This window comes from Schistocerca americana, chromosome 4, assembly GCF_021461395.2.
Source record: "Schistocerca americana isolate TAMUIC-IGC-003095 chromosome 4, iqSchAmer2.1, whole genome shotgun sequence".
NCBI lineage: Eukaryota > Metazoa > Arthropoda > Insecta > Orthoptera > Acrididae > Schistocerca > Schistocerca americana.
This window is the reverse complement of record NC_060122.1, coordinates 222348368-222367808: the sequence shown is the minus strand read 5'-3', so window position 1 is coordinate 222367808 and position 19441 is coordinate 222348368. Positions and strand designations below refer to the sequence as shown.

The 19441-nt window shown below is 44.8% G+C and overlaps 1 protein-coding gene across 1 annotated transcript in view; it reads left to right on the top strand.

Moving 5' to 3' along the window:
- LOC124613969 (peptidoglycan-recognition protein SC1a/b-like) overlaps window positions 1–19441 on the top strand; it is a 61319-nt gene that overhangs the window by 20983 nt on the left and 20895 nt on the right. The window contains exon 2 of the mRNA XM_047142756.1: window positions 15495–15605. Within this exon, the coding sequence (XP_046998712.1) occupies window positions 15495–15605 (111 nt within the window). The remainder of the gene's footprint in view (window positions 1–15494; window positions 15606–19441) is intronic.

Here is a 19441-nt window from a genome sequence, read left to right as displayed (position 1 = left end):
CTAAATGTGCTCTTTCCAGGCAAGTGGATGGGACGAGGTGCGCCAATTGCGTTGCTCCTAGATTGGGAAGTCATCAAGGATACCGTGTTTCTTCCACCGTTACCGGTTTCTCCACTAGAGCTTAGAGCCAGGATTTACGTCGCAACTGAACAAGTCACACCTGACATGCTGCAGCGTGTATGTTAAGAAGTCGACTTCAGACGGGAAGCATACTGCATAACCAATGGCAGTCACTTTGAACGTGTTTGGGTATAAAGTATAAAAGCACAATGTATATAAAATGACACGATGACACGAAAACCACGTATGTAAGTTAAATGAATAAATCAGTATGAGTTTTCAAACTTGAAAAGTTCTTTTTGATACAGCCTTTAGTTGATCAATAGGACACAATAGACTTACATTAGACTATGTTGCTATGTGATTGGTTCAAATGGCTCTGAGCACTATGGGACTTAACATATGAGGTCATCAGTCCCCTAGAACTTAGAACTACTTAAACCTAACTAACCTAAGGACATCACACACATCCATGCCCGAGGCAGGATTCGAACCTGCGACCGTAGCGGTCACGCGGTTCCAGACTGAAGCGCCTAGAACCTCTCGGCCACATCGGCCGGCGCTATGTGATTGGCAAGATTGCATAAGAACTACCTAGGATAAAAGAAGCGGCGGTAAATCAAGAAGGAGAGAGGTCGATGTCTTACTGTTCCTTAATTTATTTTGAGAAGAAAAGTAAATCAAGGCTGAAAATGGATCGGAAGGTATGGAGCTGGGTAATGCAAGAAAGAGAATAGAGGAAACGCTTAAAGAGGAAATACGTCGTTAAAAGTGGAATAATGAAAACGATTGTTTTCTCATTTCTGTGTTGGTATTAAATAACTGTAAATGTTTTGTATAAGATCTGCGGTAATAGCTGTATAATGATTAAGGAGCCAGGTATTATATCAAGCAACGTAAAATTAGGAAATAAATTACATCTGGACCAGGAATCGAATTCGGATATTCTAACGCAAAATTCACTCTCTGCGCTAACTGAATAAAACAGTTTTCCATTATTAAAGAAAGACATTACTCGTCGTACATCTGAGTACAGTGCTGCCACATTTCCTTCCTTTCATGTTCATTTTCTAACGGAAATATGCACGGGGCGAATTTTCGTTGAGGGCGTTTTTGTAAGGGACGTGCTGTCAGTATGCAAGGGATCGCACTGTGTCGTCTGAGTGTGCGAATTTTCGTTCATCCAGTATATGCGCACTCCCACCGGCCTTGCCACAGTGGTAGCACCGGTTCGCGTCAGATCATCGAAATTAAGCGCTTTCGGCCTTGGCTACCTGTTGGATGGGTGATCATCCGTATCTGTCTAGCGCAGTTGGCAAGCGGGGTGCACTCAGCACTTGCGATGCCAACTGAGGAGCTACTTGATAGAAAGTAGTTCAACCGCTCGCGAAAGCTTACAACTTCCGGGGGAGGGGTGTGCTGAACATTTGCCCCTCCATCCAGTCATGCCTATCAGCTGAGGATGACAGGGCGGTCGGTTGGTACCGTTGGGCCTTCCTAGGCCTGTTGGAATGGAGTTTAGAGTTTTAGTATACCCACAGCAATATTTACTATGCAGCTAAAAGCTTGCAGCGATGCGGGTATCCGCGGGTGCATTGGGATTGGAAAATTGCAAAATGACCTGCAGACGACTGATGAATGGTGCACACTCTGGCAGTTGATGCTGACCGGAAATAATGGTAACATATTGCAAATACATAGGAAAAGAATCCACTACTGTACAACTACACTGTTGATGAGAAACTGCTTGAAACGGTATCTACTGTAAAATGTATAGAGGTAAATATCCAGCCAGAGTGGCCTTAAGTGGAATGACCACATAAAACAAATACCAGGAAAAGTAGATTACAGACAGACTCATAGGAACAATCTTAGAGAAATGTAACTAATCCACGAAGGAATTGGCTTATAAGGCGCTTGTTCGACCGGCTCTTGAGTATTATTCGTCAATAAGTGATCGTTAACAGGTAGAGCTGATAGAAGAGATAGAGGAGAGCCAACGAAGAGCGACGCGTTTCGTCAGGGGATCGTTTAGAACATTGCCGAGTTGCTCAACAAACGACATTGGCAGACTTTACAAGAGAGTAGTTCTGTGTCACAGAGAGGCTTTGCTATTAAAATTTCGAGAGAGCGCTTTCCGGGAAGAGCTGGACAACATATTACTTCCTGCCACGTATATCGCGCGTAATGACCACGACGAGAAAATTCGAAAAATTAGAGCCAATACAGAGGCTTACCGATAATCATTCTTCCCACGCGCCATCCGCGAGTGGAGCAGGGTAGGGGGGATCGGTTAGTGATACCAGAAGTACCCTACGCCACACACCATTAAGTGGCTTGCGAAGCATTATATAGATGTAAATTCTTTCTTGATTTGATGAACACCCAGCACGTAATGGCACCCCGACTAAACTCACTAAATCACCCGATCATCATCCTATAGAAAATGACTGGTACTGTATGGGAATTCAGGTTTCCTCGAATTACATTGTTGTAATATTCTCGGGTATAAGCCGAGCCCTGGCGTTCGCGCTGTCGCAACGTTTCGACGAGTTTCGTAGTCATCATCTTCAGGTGAAATGTTAGCTTCATATACAGTTATTTCATTTATAGCCGCCGGACCGCAGGCTCCGATGCCGAGTGCCCGATATGGACGTCACATTTGTGGCCGCATAGTGAAGAAAACCTATACTAATTCTTGTGCAACCTCAGCTTCATACTTGACAACGTCAGCTTCACTGTGGAAGTGTAAGAAAACGGGTATCTACTGTTCCTAGACATTCGGACCTATAGGAACCCTGGTGGCACGTTGGGACATTTCTTCTGTAGAAAGAAGGCGATATGGATGCCTTAAGCCGCCACCATCTAACGCATCGCTAATCTGTGCTCACGACCCTGGTACAAAGCGCAAAGGCCATATGCGACAAGGAAAGACTGCCTATCGAGCTAAACCTTTCGCAAGAACGGCTATTCGGAGACACAAATAAGAAAAAATCCACAAGGAAAAACAAAGCGCTTGGTGTTCCTTACGTATGCAGGACCGCCCACTGTCATACTGTCAGGATAACAGAAAAGCGGGACACACAAACGTTTCTCTCCTTAACTGTTAAAATTAAAATTACGCTTGTCTCAAAGACCAGCTATGGTTCCGGGCATCTGGTATCAGTAGCGAGTGTGGCATGTAGTACTTCGGCGAGGCGCAACAAGCATCTCGTAACACTGTTCAGAACTTACGAGGAGCTTTGGCCTCGGCCAGACCGACAAGTTTTAAACAGACGAATGTGTAAGTCACGCCATCGGATTCTGGGATTCGGTCATAAAAGAGACAATGTAAACAAAAGCACACGACGATCTAGTCAACCGGGATAGTGGTTTCCATCTGAAAAAGGGAAGGCCTTAGACACGGTCAACCGATCTCGCTCACGTTTTGCGGGTGGCTTGCGTACAACCTAAAATGGAAGACTAAAATATTTTATAAATTTTCTGCCGTGCAATAAAGAATTTATAACTGTGATGGATCTGTTTACCATGAACATAAGATATTTCAGCTCAACACCCTCCCCCGCCCCACCCCCTACCGTCTTTTAGAATATCACTCCTCAAGTTCACGACCCACAGTCGGCTCAGAATTGACTGAATCGATTTTTCATCGTCATACATAGGAAATCGATGAAAGAAACTTTTCTGACTACCGTTTCTGTAGCCATAAGGTAAACGTTATGCAACGAAAGCGCCGATGGCTTAGCGACCAAGGCCTTTGGTTGGGAAACGGAGCACCTGTGTTCGATTTCCAAGTGAATCCAGGTTTTTCTTTTGAATTTTTTTCCGTTTCTGAATTAGTAGGAATGGGAGGATTAGTGACGTAAGTAAATCAATAAGGAATTATAACAAGCTAGCCAAAAAAGGTCTCTAATGTCTTGGATTAGTGTAGAATTAAAAATTTTATCTGGGTCGTTTTAGAATGGTTCTTTCACTCACTCTGCAAGACGTCGTGGTCTCCTGACCTTCATTGCTTACATATTCCGCCCTCACAATCATATTCCGCACATCAAGACACTTCATTCGAACCCAAACTCGATAAGATAAAGTCAATGTTGTATGAATTCATGCAAACGATATGCAAATAACTAATAAATCGCAAGTGCGCACCGTGGTTGAATACTCGAGGCTGGCGTACGCACATACATTCCAGAAACGACGGTCACAGGAGGTTTTAGTTCGAGAGAGGCAACCGCACGCCAGGACGCCGGTCCTAACCCATCCACGTCGGCCGGTGATCGCCCGTAGAGCAGACAGCGTTTGCCCGAGTGAAAGGACGACCCCGTGTTCAGCTTAAAAGCAAATTCCGCTACATTGTGTGGGAGCGGCCAGCCTACACATTCTCTACACATAGCACGCAATTTCAGGGATTTTCTCAAATGGTTCAAATGGCTCTGAGCACTATGGGACTCAACTGCCGTGGTCATTAGTCCCCTAGAACTTAGAACTAGTTAAACCTAACTAACCTAAGGACATCACAAACATCCATGCCCGAGGCAGGATTCGAACCTGCGACCGTAGCGGTCTTGCGATTCCAGACTGCAGCGCCTTTAACCGCACGGCCACTTCGGCCGGCGGATTTTCTCAGGGTGACAGCAAACGCCAAACATTGATACTACAGATTTCCGGATTGGTCGCCTCAAACGAAATGTCATTCTCCCGTTTTAGAACAGCAATGCTGATTGGCAGACGATAGTTCTGACGCCTTGAGCTGAAGGAGTAATGGAAGAGACCGAAAGATACACCCCTTCACGTCTGGCATGGAGAGGTTCCATTCTGTTGTTGCTCTTGGAGCGAGAACACGTAACGAGAGTGTGCGCGCTCGTACGTGTACTCAAAAGAGCGAGGAACAAGTCTCTCCTCAGTACTTCACTGAGAGAGCACCTCTGTCGAGAGCGAATAGACGAATTGGAGTGCGGCTCTATATTGAGTCCTTGTGATTAAGCGTTGTTCACTGTGTTGGCCGCCACAATTATTGTGCGGTGTGAACAGACAGAGCTATAGTTAAACGCCTGCGAGCGAATTTTGAGTGGCATCGCAGTGGACTGGTTATCTGACCGGTGTGCCACACCAATAGTTAGACTAGGGGCGAATAGGAGTCCTTGACTTCATCAAGGCGTAGGGAGAGTTTGATTGGCGAAGGTCAATCCAGATAGAACGAGAGTTATCTTATTTGTCAGCAGCGAGCGGCGCAGACAGCAGTCATCGCAGCTTACGGTATTGTGCACTACAGCTCTTGCGAGCCCCATACTTCCTCCACAATAGTACAATTCACTGCATTTCACACGCGACAGCCTCGACCGTACCTAGCACATACTAACGGATAATTATCCAAGTTGAGTAGGCGCGGCTCTCAGCCATTCTACCAAGTCAATAACAATCTTAAACTTTATATAGAAATTTCATTAGCGAATCCTATCCTTAAGAGGTAACTTCACATTCCGAAAATAACCCGGAAATAACGTGTTAAGTTCATAACTAAAAGTGCCATTGTGATTTCTCAGAATTTTTGCAAAAAAAAAGAAATAAATAAATAATAATTTTCGTTAGTTTCATGTTTTTCTTACACTAACTAACCATACTCCAGTACTCAAGTAACCCACTAGTTACGTAAGAAGTTTTGTGAAGATATTTATTGCTGAAAGTTTTTCAGGCATTTCTCTTTAGGACGTTAGTAGCGTCTGTCTGACTTCTGTAGTAGTGAGGGGGTTGAAATTGCATCTTGAAGGAGCCACAGGGTAAGGTGTACATCTCAGATTAACCCGTTGCGAAGAATGACAGAATAGCACTCACATGCTCACATGTTTTATGACCTCTATTTCTTTCGTATGACTCTATTTCTTTCGAACAACTAGACGGGTGGTACTTGTCACATAAAGACGCTAAGCTAGTACACTGATCAGCCAGAACATCATGACCACGGACCCACAATCGATATAAACCGGTCCAGACGATAGCAGCGTCACCTGGCGAGGACTGGCTGCCAGCCAGAAACACGCACGTTGCGTGTAGTATCGGTGAGCGTGCTGCCCGTGCTTAGAACGGGAAAGGCGCGCGATATATCTGATTGACTGAGGGAGGATAGTGATGGCCCGGAGGCTCGGCACAAACATTTCGGAAACGGCACGACTTGTCGGGTGTTCGAGGAGTGCTGTGGTGAGTTTCTTCAACACGTGGCGAAACCAAGGGGGTGATGATGATGATGATGGTGCAGTTTGGTTTGTGGGGTGCTCAACTGTGCGGTCATCAGCGCCCGTACAAAGTCTCAATTTTTACACAGTCCAATCTAGACACTGTCACAAATGATGATGATGAAATGGACAACACGAACACCCTGTCCCCAGGCAGAGAAAATCCCCAAACCGGCCGGGAATCGAACCCGGGACCTCATGATCCAGAGGCAGCAACGCTAGCCACTAGACCACGAGCTGCGGACAAACCAAGGTGAAACCATGTCCACACGTCATGAAGTTGGGCGGCCACTGCTCATTATAAATATCAGGCGTCATAAACTGGGCAGACTGGTAAAACAGGACAAGTGGCGAACTGTGGTGGAACTTACATCAGACGTTACTGCTAGGCAGAGTACAAGTGTTGTGTACATAGTTCCGCATAGCCAGCGCGTACACAACTTTCCCACTAGACCGCGCCCCGCTAAGCGCAACAGCGCAGGTGCAGCGGTCGTCCGTCTCCACACTATGAGATAGCGCTGCCATAGAGACGGACCAAATTCTGCTTCCGCCGATCCGCGTATTAATATGTAACGCAGTCAATGAGATTGCTGCTGACGTAGAACCTTTTCTCCTAACGGATCACACTCGCGCAGTGATACATGAACGCGCGAGGTATTATAACGAGTGTATCGACCTCCGATTAGTCAGTCTGCATTTGTCTGCACCAGTCTGTACCAGTCTCCATTAGTCTGTACCAGTCTGTACCAGTTCTACATTTGTCTGCACCAGTCTATAGTCAAGTTTCAGTCTGCGCCTAATAAGATTACTATACTCCTGTACATAGCCATGAAGATAAATGTATTAGACACTTTTGTCAAGTATCACAGATATATGTGAGAATAAGATTAACATACCAATACCAAAGGTACTTCAGAGTGTCAATTGTAAATAGCATCCTGAACCAAGTTAAGTAAATTTGATGGTTGTTATAATTTTAATAAATGTGTGTGAAAATTAATCAAGTTCTGTTTAAAGTTGGTCACCGTCGATCTGCTACTCTAAGCGTGCAAGTGGCATTTCTATCGTCTGACCTAACGGCAGAAGATAAACACGCCACGACAAGGCCACGAGACATATTGCTGACACTCGCCTACTTCGTTAGAGCGACAAGTCAAATAACCTGATGGTGTGTGTACTGAAGGTCTTACAGTATGCACACCACAACAAGTGTGTCTGAACACACTGTGAATCAAACACTCCTAACGACGAGCCTCCGCAACAGATGACCCATGCATGTGCCACTGTTAACACCACGACATCGGCAACTACGACTGAAATGGGCACGTGACCTTCGAAGCTAGACGTCGGCACAGTGGTAGAGTGTTGCTTGAATATGTGTAATGTGTAAAAAGTGATGGGCAGGAATTGCTAACACACATCTGTATATAAAAAAATAAAAAAAACGGCCCTTACAATTGTTCAACATGTAGCCATGTTTGCGAATCAAATTGCGATGTGAGTATAAAATTACTCATTACAATCTATCGTATGGATACGCAAACGACTGTACAGGTACAGCTGCCCATGCAGCTTCAACACGATACCACAGTTCATCAAGAGTAGTGACTGGCGTATTGTGATGAGCCAGTTGCTCGGCCACCATTGACCAGACGTTTACAATTGGTGAGAGATCTGGAGAATGTGCTGGACAGGGCAACAGTCGAACATTTTCTGTATCCAGAAAAGTCCGTACAGGACCTGCAACATGCGGTCGTGCATTATCGTGCTGAAATGTAGGGTTTCGCAGGCATCGAATGAAGGGTAGGGCCACTGGTCGTAACACATCTGAAATGTAACGTCCACTGTTTAAAGTGCCGTCAATGCGAACAAGAGGTGACCGAGACGTGTAACCAAATGCACCCCATACCATCACGCCAGGTGATACGCCAGTATGGCGATTACACCACCACCGATTGTGACACCTCTTCCGGAGGCACGCGTTTGGCTCAACCTTTGGGCCTTCTGCAGGGGAGTCTGCAGCCGAACGGCTATGAAGGATTGGACCATATATGACACCGACACTTCCACTGAAGATGACGAGAAAGTAAACACGTCGAAACGATGCGACAACATGGCGATACGACTCTGCTGAAACCCCGATTAGATTTCATCTGTGACAGTTTTTGAAACAATGGGTGAAACAATCAACATCCCCGCAGACTGGTAGCTCTACAGGATGTAATCATCAGTGCGTTGTTTCAGCTGTATCGCGAACACCAGAAGAACTTTGTGGAGTCTCTTCGTCGCCGAATTGAGCCCATTACCAAGACTAATTATACGGTGTCAATGTGGCGTCTCGTGCGGGTGGCTGCGTTATGGTCATCTGTCCTTATCTGGGACAAGTGGAGTGCAAACCTCTGTCTGCCCATGGTTGTACTTTTCCTAAATAACATTAGGCAGAAGACTGTATAATTCCTTTGACAGTCTTGTTTACGGTTTAATTTCTCGTCATAATCCCTGCGAGACATTGATCCGTATCGTAGGTATCATAATCGTCGGGACATCAAGTCCAAATCTTCGTGCTTTTAAACTATTTCAACTGCATTGAAATGTTCGCACTTCGCCACTGTCTTGGGTAAAATAATATAATCTGTACTTTGTTGGCACCCGACTTATAACTTTCACACGTGATTTTACGTTTATTGCCGGCCGGAGTGGCCGAGCGGTTCTAGGCGCTACAGTCTGGAACCGCGCGACCGCTACGGTCGCAGGTTCGAATCCTGCCTCTTGCATGGATGTGTGTGATGTCCTTAGGTTAGTTAGGTTTAAGTAGTTCTAAGTTCTAGGGGGCTGATGACCTCAGAAGTTAAATCCCATAGTGCTCAGAGCTATTTGAACCATTTTTTTTTTTGCGTTTATTCCTTCTCGAAATGTTCGCGTAAAGACACTCAGAAGCAGTTTAATAAGAGGCAGCGCCTGTGTGGAGAGAGAATGCTGCCGTCACTGCAACGAATGGACTAGGTCGTCGTGTCACGTGACTGATATGTCATCAGACCTTGGACTGGCCGACGGCATGTCAGTAGAGTTCAGGACGGACAAGACGTGCGATAGCGGCGGCTGAAGTCGCGGCCAACACGTGCTTCCTGTGCTGTGTCTGAGGTCGTGCAATGCCACCGAATTATTCAAGCGCCACCGAGTCAAGGGCGCTCCGCGAACAGGGCCGCCTCAAAAAATGGTTCGAATGGCTCTAAGCCCAATGAGACTTAACATCTGAGGTCATCTGTCCCCTAGACTTAGAACTAGTTAAACCTAACTATTCTAAGGACACCACACATATCCATGCCCGAGGCAGGATTCGAACCTGCGACCGTACCAGCCGCGCGGTTCTGGACTTAAGCGCCTAGCACCGCTCGGCCACAGCGGCCGGCAGGGCCGCGTCAACTGCGATTAGTATTATGTGGTCGTTCCAGTTATATCGCTCTGTAAGCACACGCTGCTTACGGTGATCGTTCTGCAGTCGCGAATTCATACAATAATGGGTCCTTCTACTTAATTATGCGAAACATATTGCATTTGTTTACGCTGAGATTCGATTGCCATCCCTCCACCAAGCATCGATTCTCTGCTGGTATTTCTGCATTTCGCGACAATTTCATTGTATTTTGACTTCTCTCTATACGACACCATACCATCCACGAAAAGTATCATGGAACTTCCGACGTTATCCACTAGGTTATCTATTATTTACGTATACTGTAAACAATAACTCCCCCTTGGCGTATGACTGAAGTTACTTTTACGACTCACGATTTCTCTTTGTTATGATTCTCGTATTTTATTCATTAGGCGACGTTGCAGAACTGTATCGTATGACTTCCGGAAGTCAAAGAACATACCATCAACCTGAACGCATATACAGGGTGACAATTATTGAACTATGTTAAATAAAATCGTCATAACTTCTGAACGGTTAGCGTTAGGACGTTCAAACTGCACGATTGGCCGCGGGGCATGATGGGAATTAGTATGCGCATGTATGGTTTGGTTTAGCGACGAAGCCCACTTTCATTTGGATGGGTTCGTCAATAAGCAAAATTGGTGCATTTGGGGGACTGAGAACCCGCATTTCGCGATCGAGAAGTCTCTTCACCCTCAACGGGTGCAATGCCCAATCACGAATAATCGGTGCGATATTCCTTGTTGGCACGCTGACTACCGAACGGTAGGTGAAGGTTCTGGAAGATGATTTCATCCCCATTATCGAGAGCGACCGTGATTTCGACAAGATGTGGTTCATGAAAGACAGAGCTCGACCCATCGAAGCAGGAGAGTGTCTAATGTTGTGGAGGAGCACTTTGGGGACCGCATTCTGGCTCTGGGGTACCCAGAGACCACTGGCGCAGGCTTCGATTGGCCGCCATATTCGACATATCTGAACACATGCGACTCCTATTTGTGGGGTTGTATTAAAGACAAGGTGTACAGTAATAACCTCAGAACCACTGCTGAGCTGAAAACAGCCATTCAGGAGATCATCGATAGCATCGATGTTCAGACACTTCAGCGGGTCATGCAGAATTTCGCTATCCGTCTGCGCCACATCATTGCCAATAATGGCAGGCATATCGAACATGTCATAACCTAAATCCGAATATCTGTAGTGACGTTTACATGTCGAATAAAGCGTGTGCACGCCATAGTTTATAACTAATTTACGTTTTTTTTCATATAGTTCAATAATTGTCACTGACTTTTAGGTCTCGTGCACGAACAGTGCTAGCTGGGTTCCAAACGATCGTTATATGTGCAATCCATGTTGATTCTCACAGAAAACGTTTTCGGTCTCCAGAAATGCTGTAATACGCGAGAGTAAAACGTTTCCAGAACTCAACAACATGCTGACGTCAATGGTATAGCCTTACAGTTTTGTGAACCTGTCCGACGACCCTAGTCGTGAATGAGAAGGCCTTGCGCTTTTTACCTATCACTAGGAACGGTTTGGTCCTCCACCAGTCTTTGGTATAATTCTGCTAGAAGAGGAACAAGCCCGCACACATACTTCACCTACGAGAGCGTGCTGCGAAATTTTTATCCTGTTCTCAATGACGGTCGAGGTATTAAAAGTTATCCATATTATCCGGTCGACTTTCACGCTTCGCTAACGCAAGTTGCCGCTAGAGGGCTTCGAATTGTAGCGTGCAACATGGCGGCGCGTAACGTAACTTTGTTGCTCCGTGAGAGACAGCGTTCTGTAATCGAGTTTCTAACCGCAGAAAAAGTGCCTCCAATTGAAGTCCGTTGAAGAATGAAATCTGTGTACGTTGATGATTGTACCGACATCGACAGTGCGCGATGTTGGGTTTTAGGTGGTCGTAACGAAGGAAACGGTGGTGCTAACCTCAAAATGTATGACAGAGCCCGGAGTTGACGACCGTGTACGGCAACCGATCAGGCTCTTCGGAATCGGGTTGATGACGTCATCAGAGAAAATCGTTGGATAACACAGACACAGCTCTCAGGTAAGTGTGGCATATCATGAGAGCGTGTACAGACCATCGTTTCAGAACAGCGGTACAGGGAACTGCGTTCACGGTGGGTGCCTCGAATGCTGTCTCCTAACATGTAACAGAGGAGATTGCACATCTGTCAACAGTTTCTTTTGCATTGTGGGCGTGACGGTCTGGGGTTCCTTAACAACATTGTGACAGGTGATGAAAGCTATGTTCACCATTTTGACCCTATAAACAAGAGAATATCAGTGGAGTTTCGCCGCAAAGCATCACCGACGATAAAATTAAGACCATCCCGTCATCAGGCAAAATCATGCACACAGTGTTCCGGGATCTTAAAGATGTGGCGCATTTGGAATTCATTCCCAAAAAGACCACCATAAACTCCGCGAGGTAGTGCGAGGCCCTCAGAAATAGGAAAGCACGAATTCGAAGGCTTCTTCCACCCATGGAACACGGCCTCCTCTAGCATCACAATGCATGGTTACACACGAGCGCTGCGACATCTGCAACAATCTGCCGCCTTGTGTTCAGGCCCTTGTTTTCTTTAGGATGGAGGTTCTGACAGCTTAACACGCATTTTTCTTTTATCGCAAAACGTAAAGTTTTTGTTGTTAAACATTACAGTGTGTCATTGCGTCTGTTTGATGTTCATTTGATTCGTTGCGTGTTTATTTGATGGGTGGTGCACGAATTTCAAAATGTTTATTGATCTTCAGGAAGTTGTCTAAGTGTGCGTGTGTTGTGACAATGCAATGACATATGGTGTCAGAGAAATGTGTGTGTGTGTGTGTGTGTGTGTGTGTGTGTGTGTGTGTGTGTGTGAGAGAGAGAGAGAGAGAGAGAGAGAGAGAGAGAGAGAACGTGAGTGTGAATGAGAGAGAAAGGAAGGGAAGGTAGCGCTCGTTATTCATACAGTTCTTCTATTGTGACAAATAGGTTTTTATTGCAGAGTAATGCTGATTCATTTAGCACGTTTCCTGCCTCGGGCTCTTGCCTTTTGCCTGTGATAATTATCCTCTAATGTTAACTTACGTTACAGGCTATTGCTAGTTTTAAGAACTTCCAAGTTATTGTCTTTGCTTGTTGGATTGTGATTCTCTGCCATTAGAGGGTCTACAAATGTTGAGTGTGAGCTGTTACTTTTTGATGCCCTTAGATGTTCCGTGTATTTGGTCCTGAAATTCCTGCATGTTGGGCCCACGTGTACAGATTGACAGCAAATGCAGTTTAATTGGTAGATGCTAGATTCGCTGTATTTGTCGGCCCAGTTTGTTCCATATTGTGCTGTTTGAGTCTCTGTCTTTTCGGCATATTTCGTATCCCAACGGCCACAGTAGTCAGCCACGATGTGTGCTCCGTACTGGCTAGCACAGCCGTACGACACTCTTGAGATATCAGCTGAGAAATGCGATCGACGGCGAGCTATTAACGGAATCGTGACACAATATGACGTACGTTTCCAGGAAATGTTAACTGCTGCAAAGGCATATCCTCAACCCACTTCCGTTGTGCCCTCGAACTGTACCGCAGATTAGGTCACCGCCCAACGCTGTAGTTTTCCAAACAGAAGAAACAAGTTGCCCGTTATAAATCAGAGACGTAGCCAAACCGACCATAACAGCACGATCATAACAAATGCAGCCACCTAACTACCACGAATATGGCCACCGGCAGAGCACAATTTGAAAGGAAATAAGTGCAAAGTAGACGGCTGTGACAACAGAAATCTGCTGGCAGTTAAAGAGTATAGGATAAAAAGTAATGTAATACTGATTTTACGAAGTCCAGCTTCGTAAGTTACACAAAATCCATACCTGCAAAATGTCATCAGGCAAGCCATTCAAAGAAAATTATAGCGCCCTCATATGTCTTCGCTATGCAGCAAATCAAAGCTTTCAGGCGACTGGTCGCTGATGTCATTTGATAATCCTAGTTCAATAAGTAGTCTTAACAAAATCCTGCTCGAAAACGGCCAGCAGAGCGAATACAACTAATATGTAATGAGCGATCACCCAATACAACTAGTTTATCAAATTATCTTACTGAACATATGGTGGCAATCTGTGCGGTATGCAAAATTTGGCTTATTGATGCGCATCATATTATAGATCTTGTTACAACTTAATTAGATCAGTTAGACGAAATAATTATGGAGTGGTTGCGCTTTTAATGAACGGGGGGACGGGGGATATACTACAAACCCGTCGCTACTCACAACAGTTGTGAGAAATTAAATACTTACAGTAATAGAGGAATGGTAAAAGGCAGATTGATAACGTCTGCATCCGTTTACAGAGCTACAGCTGAATATAAGGCACAACAGATTTTAGGATTTAATTACGCAAATTAAAATCGTGGATTCTTTTGGATGACGTTACAGCACATCACACACTACTAACATACTCCAAGGACTCCATTTTTAAATTACTTCCGACTGGTTCGGAATATTTATTGCATCAGATTTGGTGAAACAATTTTCAAAAACTATGTTCAATAACTCTCCTTTTCGTTTCGATTACCTCTGGTATCACGCAAGGAATGTAAGGAGTTTCTCCACTAATATACCTCACGTACGCTCTGATCTTCTTTGTATATTCTATTAGATTTTGGGACAGCTTTTCACTGTGGACATCACTTAAAGCGTCTCGCAGTAAAGTCCACACTAAATTAGCAGATTCTGTGAACCGGTGCCAAACTAAGAAATTTTGCTTTCTTTGAGATACTTTCTGTCTGCGCCGGCTTTCTTTGAGATACTTTCTGTCTGCGCCGGCCGTTGTGACCGAGTGGTTCTAGGCGCTTCAGTCTGGTACCGCGCGACCACTACGGTCGCAGGTTCGAATCCTGCCTCGGGAATGGATGTGTGTGATGTCCTTAAGTTAGTTAGGTTTAAGTAGTTCTAAGTTCTAGATGACTGATGACCTCAGATGTTAAGTCCCATAGTGCTCAGAGCCATTTGAACCATTTTTTGAACTTTCTGTCTGGTTTTGCAACAGTGATCCGACCTGTTTTGCAGAACGTGGGGGATAATACTTTAAAATCTCTGAGTCTACTCGACTGCATTCCGTGTGCAGTGGACTCATTTGTTTAGCAGAACCCAACACGTCTCGGCACGACGAATCAATCCAGGAATTCGCAGCAACGCCGTCTCTTAAACGTCTAAGCCTCTGGTTTAGACCCTGGATTTGGCGCTGTACCAAAGATCCAGAGCCGATCAGGTGCTGCAGATGAGGAGCACCGCCTTCACCTTACAAGACCGGCAGTCTTTAGCAACCTAGATAGAAAAGTACTCTTCTGATCCGAAGTGACACATATGTTTGGCAGTATGGTAGAGTCCGCACAGGATGCAGTGGCCGATGTACGGTGCCCAATTTTCGCCAAAGCAGTGGGTGAGTTCATTCGTTTGTTTGGAAGGACAGGCCGACATTGTTGCCCTCAGTCATCTCGAGGCAGGGAAAATCCCTGACTCCGCCGGGAATCGAACCTGGGATCCCGTGCTCGGGAAGGGAGAACGCTACCGCGAGACCACTAGCAGCGGACGATTGTGTGCAATGCAAATAGACTACAATGGATATCAGCAGGCATATCAACGGATCAGCACGTTTTATACTGAAAACATACCTATACGTTAGGACCAGCTACTACAGAGAATAGTATGCCAGTGCAGTTAGCAGAAAAGAACTGATCACTGTTTTTCCATGACCTTGTGCAGGACTTCGACGTCGACGACCCGTGTGGGTGGCGGCGGTGATGCTGGCTGCCTCCGTCATCATCATCCTGGTCATCCTGGCAGGAGTGTTGTACTTCGCAGACTTCTCTTCAAGTAAGTTCCTAAGACAGACAGAATGGTAAGTTAAAATACTTCGAGTTTTTAGTCGCTCTGCACTAATGACATAATGTTCCTCTTTGGGACCAAAGGTGTCTGATACTTGAACTGCATTCATTACATTGCACATCACTGTATCTTCATTGATGCCATACCCAAAGATCGATACATTTCATTTCAGTGCATTTAATTCATGCCACATACAGTCCGCCCCGATAGCTGAGTGGTCAGCGTGACGGATTGCCGTCCTACGGGCCCGGGCTCGATTCCCGACTGGCTCGGAGAGTTTCCCCGCTCAGGGACTGGGTGTTGTGTTATCTTCATCATCATTTCACCCCCATCTGGCGCGCAGGTCGCCTAATGTGGCGTCGAATGTAATAATACCTGCACCAAGGCGGCCGGACCTGCCCCGTAAGGGGCCTCCCGGCCAATGACGCCAAACGCTAATTTCCATTTCCATGCCATATACAGGGTGATAATTACTGAACTACATGAAAAAAATCGTAAATTAGCTACAAACCATGGCGTGCACACACTTTGTTCAATATATAAACGTCACTAAAGCTCCCGGATGAAATTTTCGCTCTGCAGCGGAGTGTGCACTGATATGAAACTTCTTGGAAGATTCAGACTGTGTGCCGGACAGAGACTCGAACTCGGGGCGTTTGCCTATCGTGGGCAAATGTTCTACCATCTGAGCTACCCAAGTACGACTACGCCCCCTCCTCACAGCTTCCCGAGTTCGAGTCTCGGTACGGCACACAGTTTTAATCTGCCAGGAAGTTTCATGTCACTAAAGATATTCGGCTTTTGGTTACGATAAATTTGATATGCCTGCCGTCATTGGCGATGGTGTGGCGCAGACGAATAGCGAAATTCTGCATGATCCGCTGAAGTGTCGGAACATCTATGCTGTCGATGACCTCCTGAATGGCTGTTTTCAGCTCAGCAGTGGTTTTGCCGTTATTATTGTACAACATGTCTTTAATATAGCCCCAGAAAAAGGAATCGCATGTGTTCTGATCAGGAGAATATGGCGGCCAATCAAGGCCCCTCGCCAGTGGCCTCTGAATACCCCAGAGCTAGAAGGCGATCCTCAGACTCTCTGGCTCCGATGGGGTCGAGCTCCGTTTTGCATGAACCACATATTGTCGAAATCAAGGTCACTTTTGATAATGGGGATGAAATCATCTTCCAAAACCTTCACGTACCGTTCTGTAGTTACCATGCTATGACGGAATATCGGACCAGTTGTTCCGTGGCTGGCCATTGCACACCAGACAGTCAGCCGTTGAGGCTGAAGAGATTCTCAGCCCCCTAAATGCGCCAGTTTTGCTTATTGACGAACACATCCAAATGAAAATTAGCTTCATCGCTAAACCATCGTGCCCCTTGACCAACTGTACAGTTTGAGCGTCCTTACGCAAACCGTTATGCCGATTTTATTTCATGTAGTTCAATAATTGTCACCCTGTACTTTGCTTGAAACAGAATAAGAGTGTCCACGCCCGACACGGTTCCCCTAGTGGTGTTTCTACCACATACCTCCTGAGTTTATGTTTTGCTTCAGTCACGTTCTTTAATATGAACTTGAAAAGTGTAGAAGTGTAACACACAGGGAGTTCAACAGATAAAAATGGAGGACAAAATGCTATTGTAAGTTTAGTACGTAAGCCCAGATATTTCTGAAATATGAAGCTGTACTGTATAATCCGATTAGAGTCATGATTCATTTCTTAACTAGATAGGAATTATAACATCTCTATCAGTGCAGAGAATGATAATTGACTCTCAACACAAACAAACGTAAAGTATTGCAAATATATGACAGGAAGACTCTTTATTGTATGATTAGTACCTGGCTTCGCTCAGGGAGTTGACATGAGTTGTGTAGTAGTTGGAATAAAAAGATAAACTTTAAAGTATAAGAGGAAATTTTTTTATTGAAAACATATTCTAAGCATTTTACAATACTTGCTAAAGTATAAGAGGTAAAAACTTTTTATTGAAACCATTTTCTAACTATGTACAATACTTTTTTTACAAAGAACACTTTTTTCATTTTGTTATCCAGAGAATATATGTACAAATTTTTCGAATATCCTGTTCGAGAGCAACCTACGTATAGTTGACCGTGAGAGAAGCAGAAGTCTTTGAGATTGATGCCGCAATATTTTAAAATTTGTCCTTGCGCTTTGTTAATTGTAAAACTGTAGGCTAATCTAATTTGATATTGCAGTCTTTTAAATTGGAGTGGCAGTTCAGAAGAGATCAGTTGTATTCTGGAGATAAATAGCATGTGTCCTTTTTACTTTCCAGTAATAAGTTCGGCTTTGGTGATGTTATTCGATAGCTATTTGACGATCATCCTTGTTCCATTACATAGTTTTAGTGAGTTGAGATTTCTGAGTAGTATGTGGACGGAGATCCAGTTCTAAGTCGAAGGCACTGTAATGACATTTCTAGTACTTGCAAGAGTTTAGAAATTCTGTAGGGAAGTTCACACTTTCCTCAAAGTTTACCATCGTGTCGACCGATTTGTATATTCTCTCTTCACCGGGAATTTTGTTTTCAATATTAAAGTTGATATCGTCGACAGTATTATTTTAGTTGCCAAAATTACCCTTTCAAATAGCTAGTCCGAATTGGTATAGTTGTGAACAATGTTTGGATAAATTTGGTCGATGAGTTCGTTTTAAGTAGTGTGTATGTTGCAGAAATTACTGTTGAGTTTAATAAGGCCCGACGTCTGGTCAGTAGGATATGTGCCTTTGCCTATTTGTAAAAGTTGGTGAGCAAAATGTACTGTTGTTTCGCCTTTCGATAGTTCAACTCTCATATTTTTTTTTTTTTGTCACAGTGTTTGTATGTAGGGCTGGAGATGTGATTTTTTAAAGCATGCATTGATCTCGTCTGCTGGTGCTTGACTTGTGGGTAACGGGAAGTGTTGGTCGAAAATCTTCTTGAAAGTATGAGTAGAGTTCCTCCGATCAATTGAGTTTTCTCGTAAGTCTTATAACGTTCTGTCCATGGCTTCGGGTGATTTTTTTATGTGCCATTGTGCATTTGTTCCAGAAGATCATTTTAGCTTACCTTAGAAGTTCACCTTGTCCAGATGCTCTTGAGATTTTACATGCCGGGAATTGTTCTGCGGCTACATTCAACGGTATTTGTAGGGCAGAATGGGCAGTTCGCCCCCCCCCCCCCCCCCCCCCCTTCCATGAGTGTGGTTGAAATGCCGGATGATGCCAGTGCAAGAGCGATGTGTTGTTTAGCACTTGTTTCCACCAGTAGTAGATTTATTAGAAACACTTCTGCCCAATAAATAATATTTTAAAAAATATTTAAGGTTATCATTTGACTCACCCTCGTAAAATTTAGTGGGCGCTTCACAGCTTCCACCATTGACTGAAATAAAGCCTAAATACCGAGTCAGAGGGTGGGCCGTCCTCTCATAAGAAAACATTTACATCTACGTCTACATAAGTACTGCGCATGCCAAAGTATGGCGCGTGGCGGAGGGTACTCTGTACCACTACTTGTCATTTCGTTTCCTGTTCCTCTCGCAAAGATAGCCTCCGTACGAGCCATAATTTCTGTTGTCTTTGTTGTCGCTAGGTGAAATTTGTGTCGGCAGCAGTAGTATCGTTCTGCAGTCAGATTCAATAGAGTTCCCCAAAAAGAACTTCGCCTCCCCTCCATGGATTCCCGTTTGACTTCCCAGAGCATCGTCGTAACACTTGCATGTTGATAGAACCTGCCGGTAACAAATCTGGCAACCCACCTCTGAATTTCTTCGATGTCTTCCTTTAATCCGACGTGAAGTGGATCCC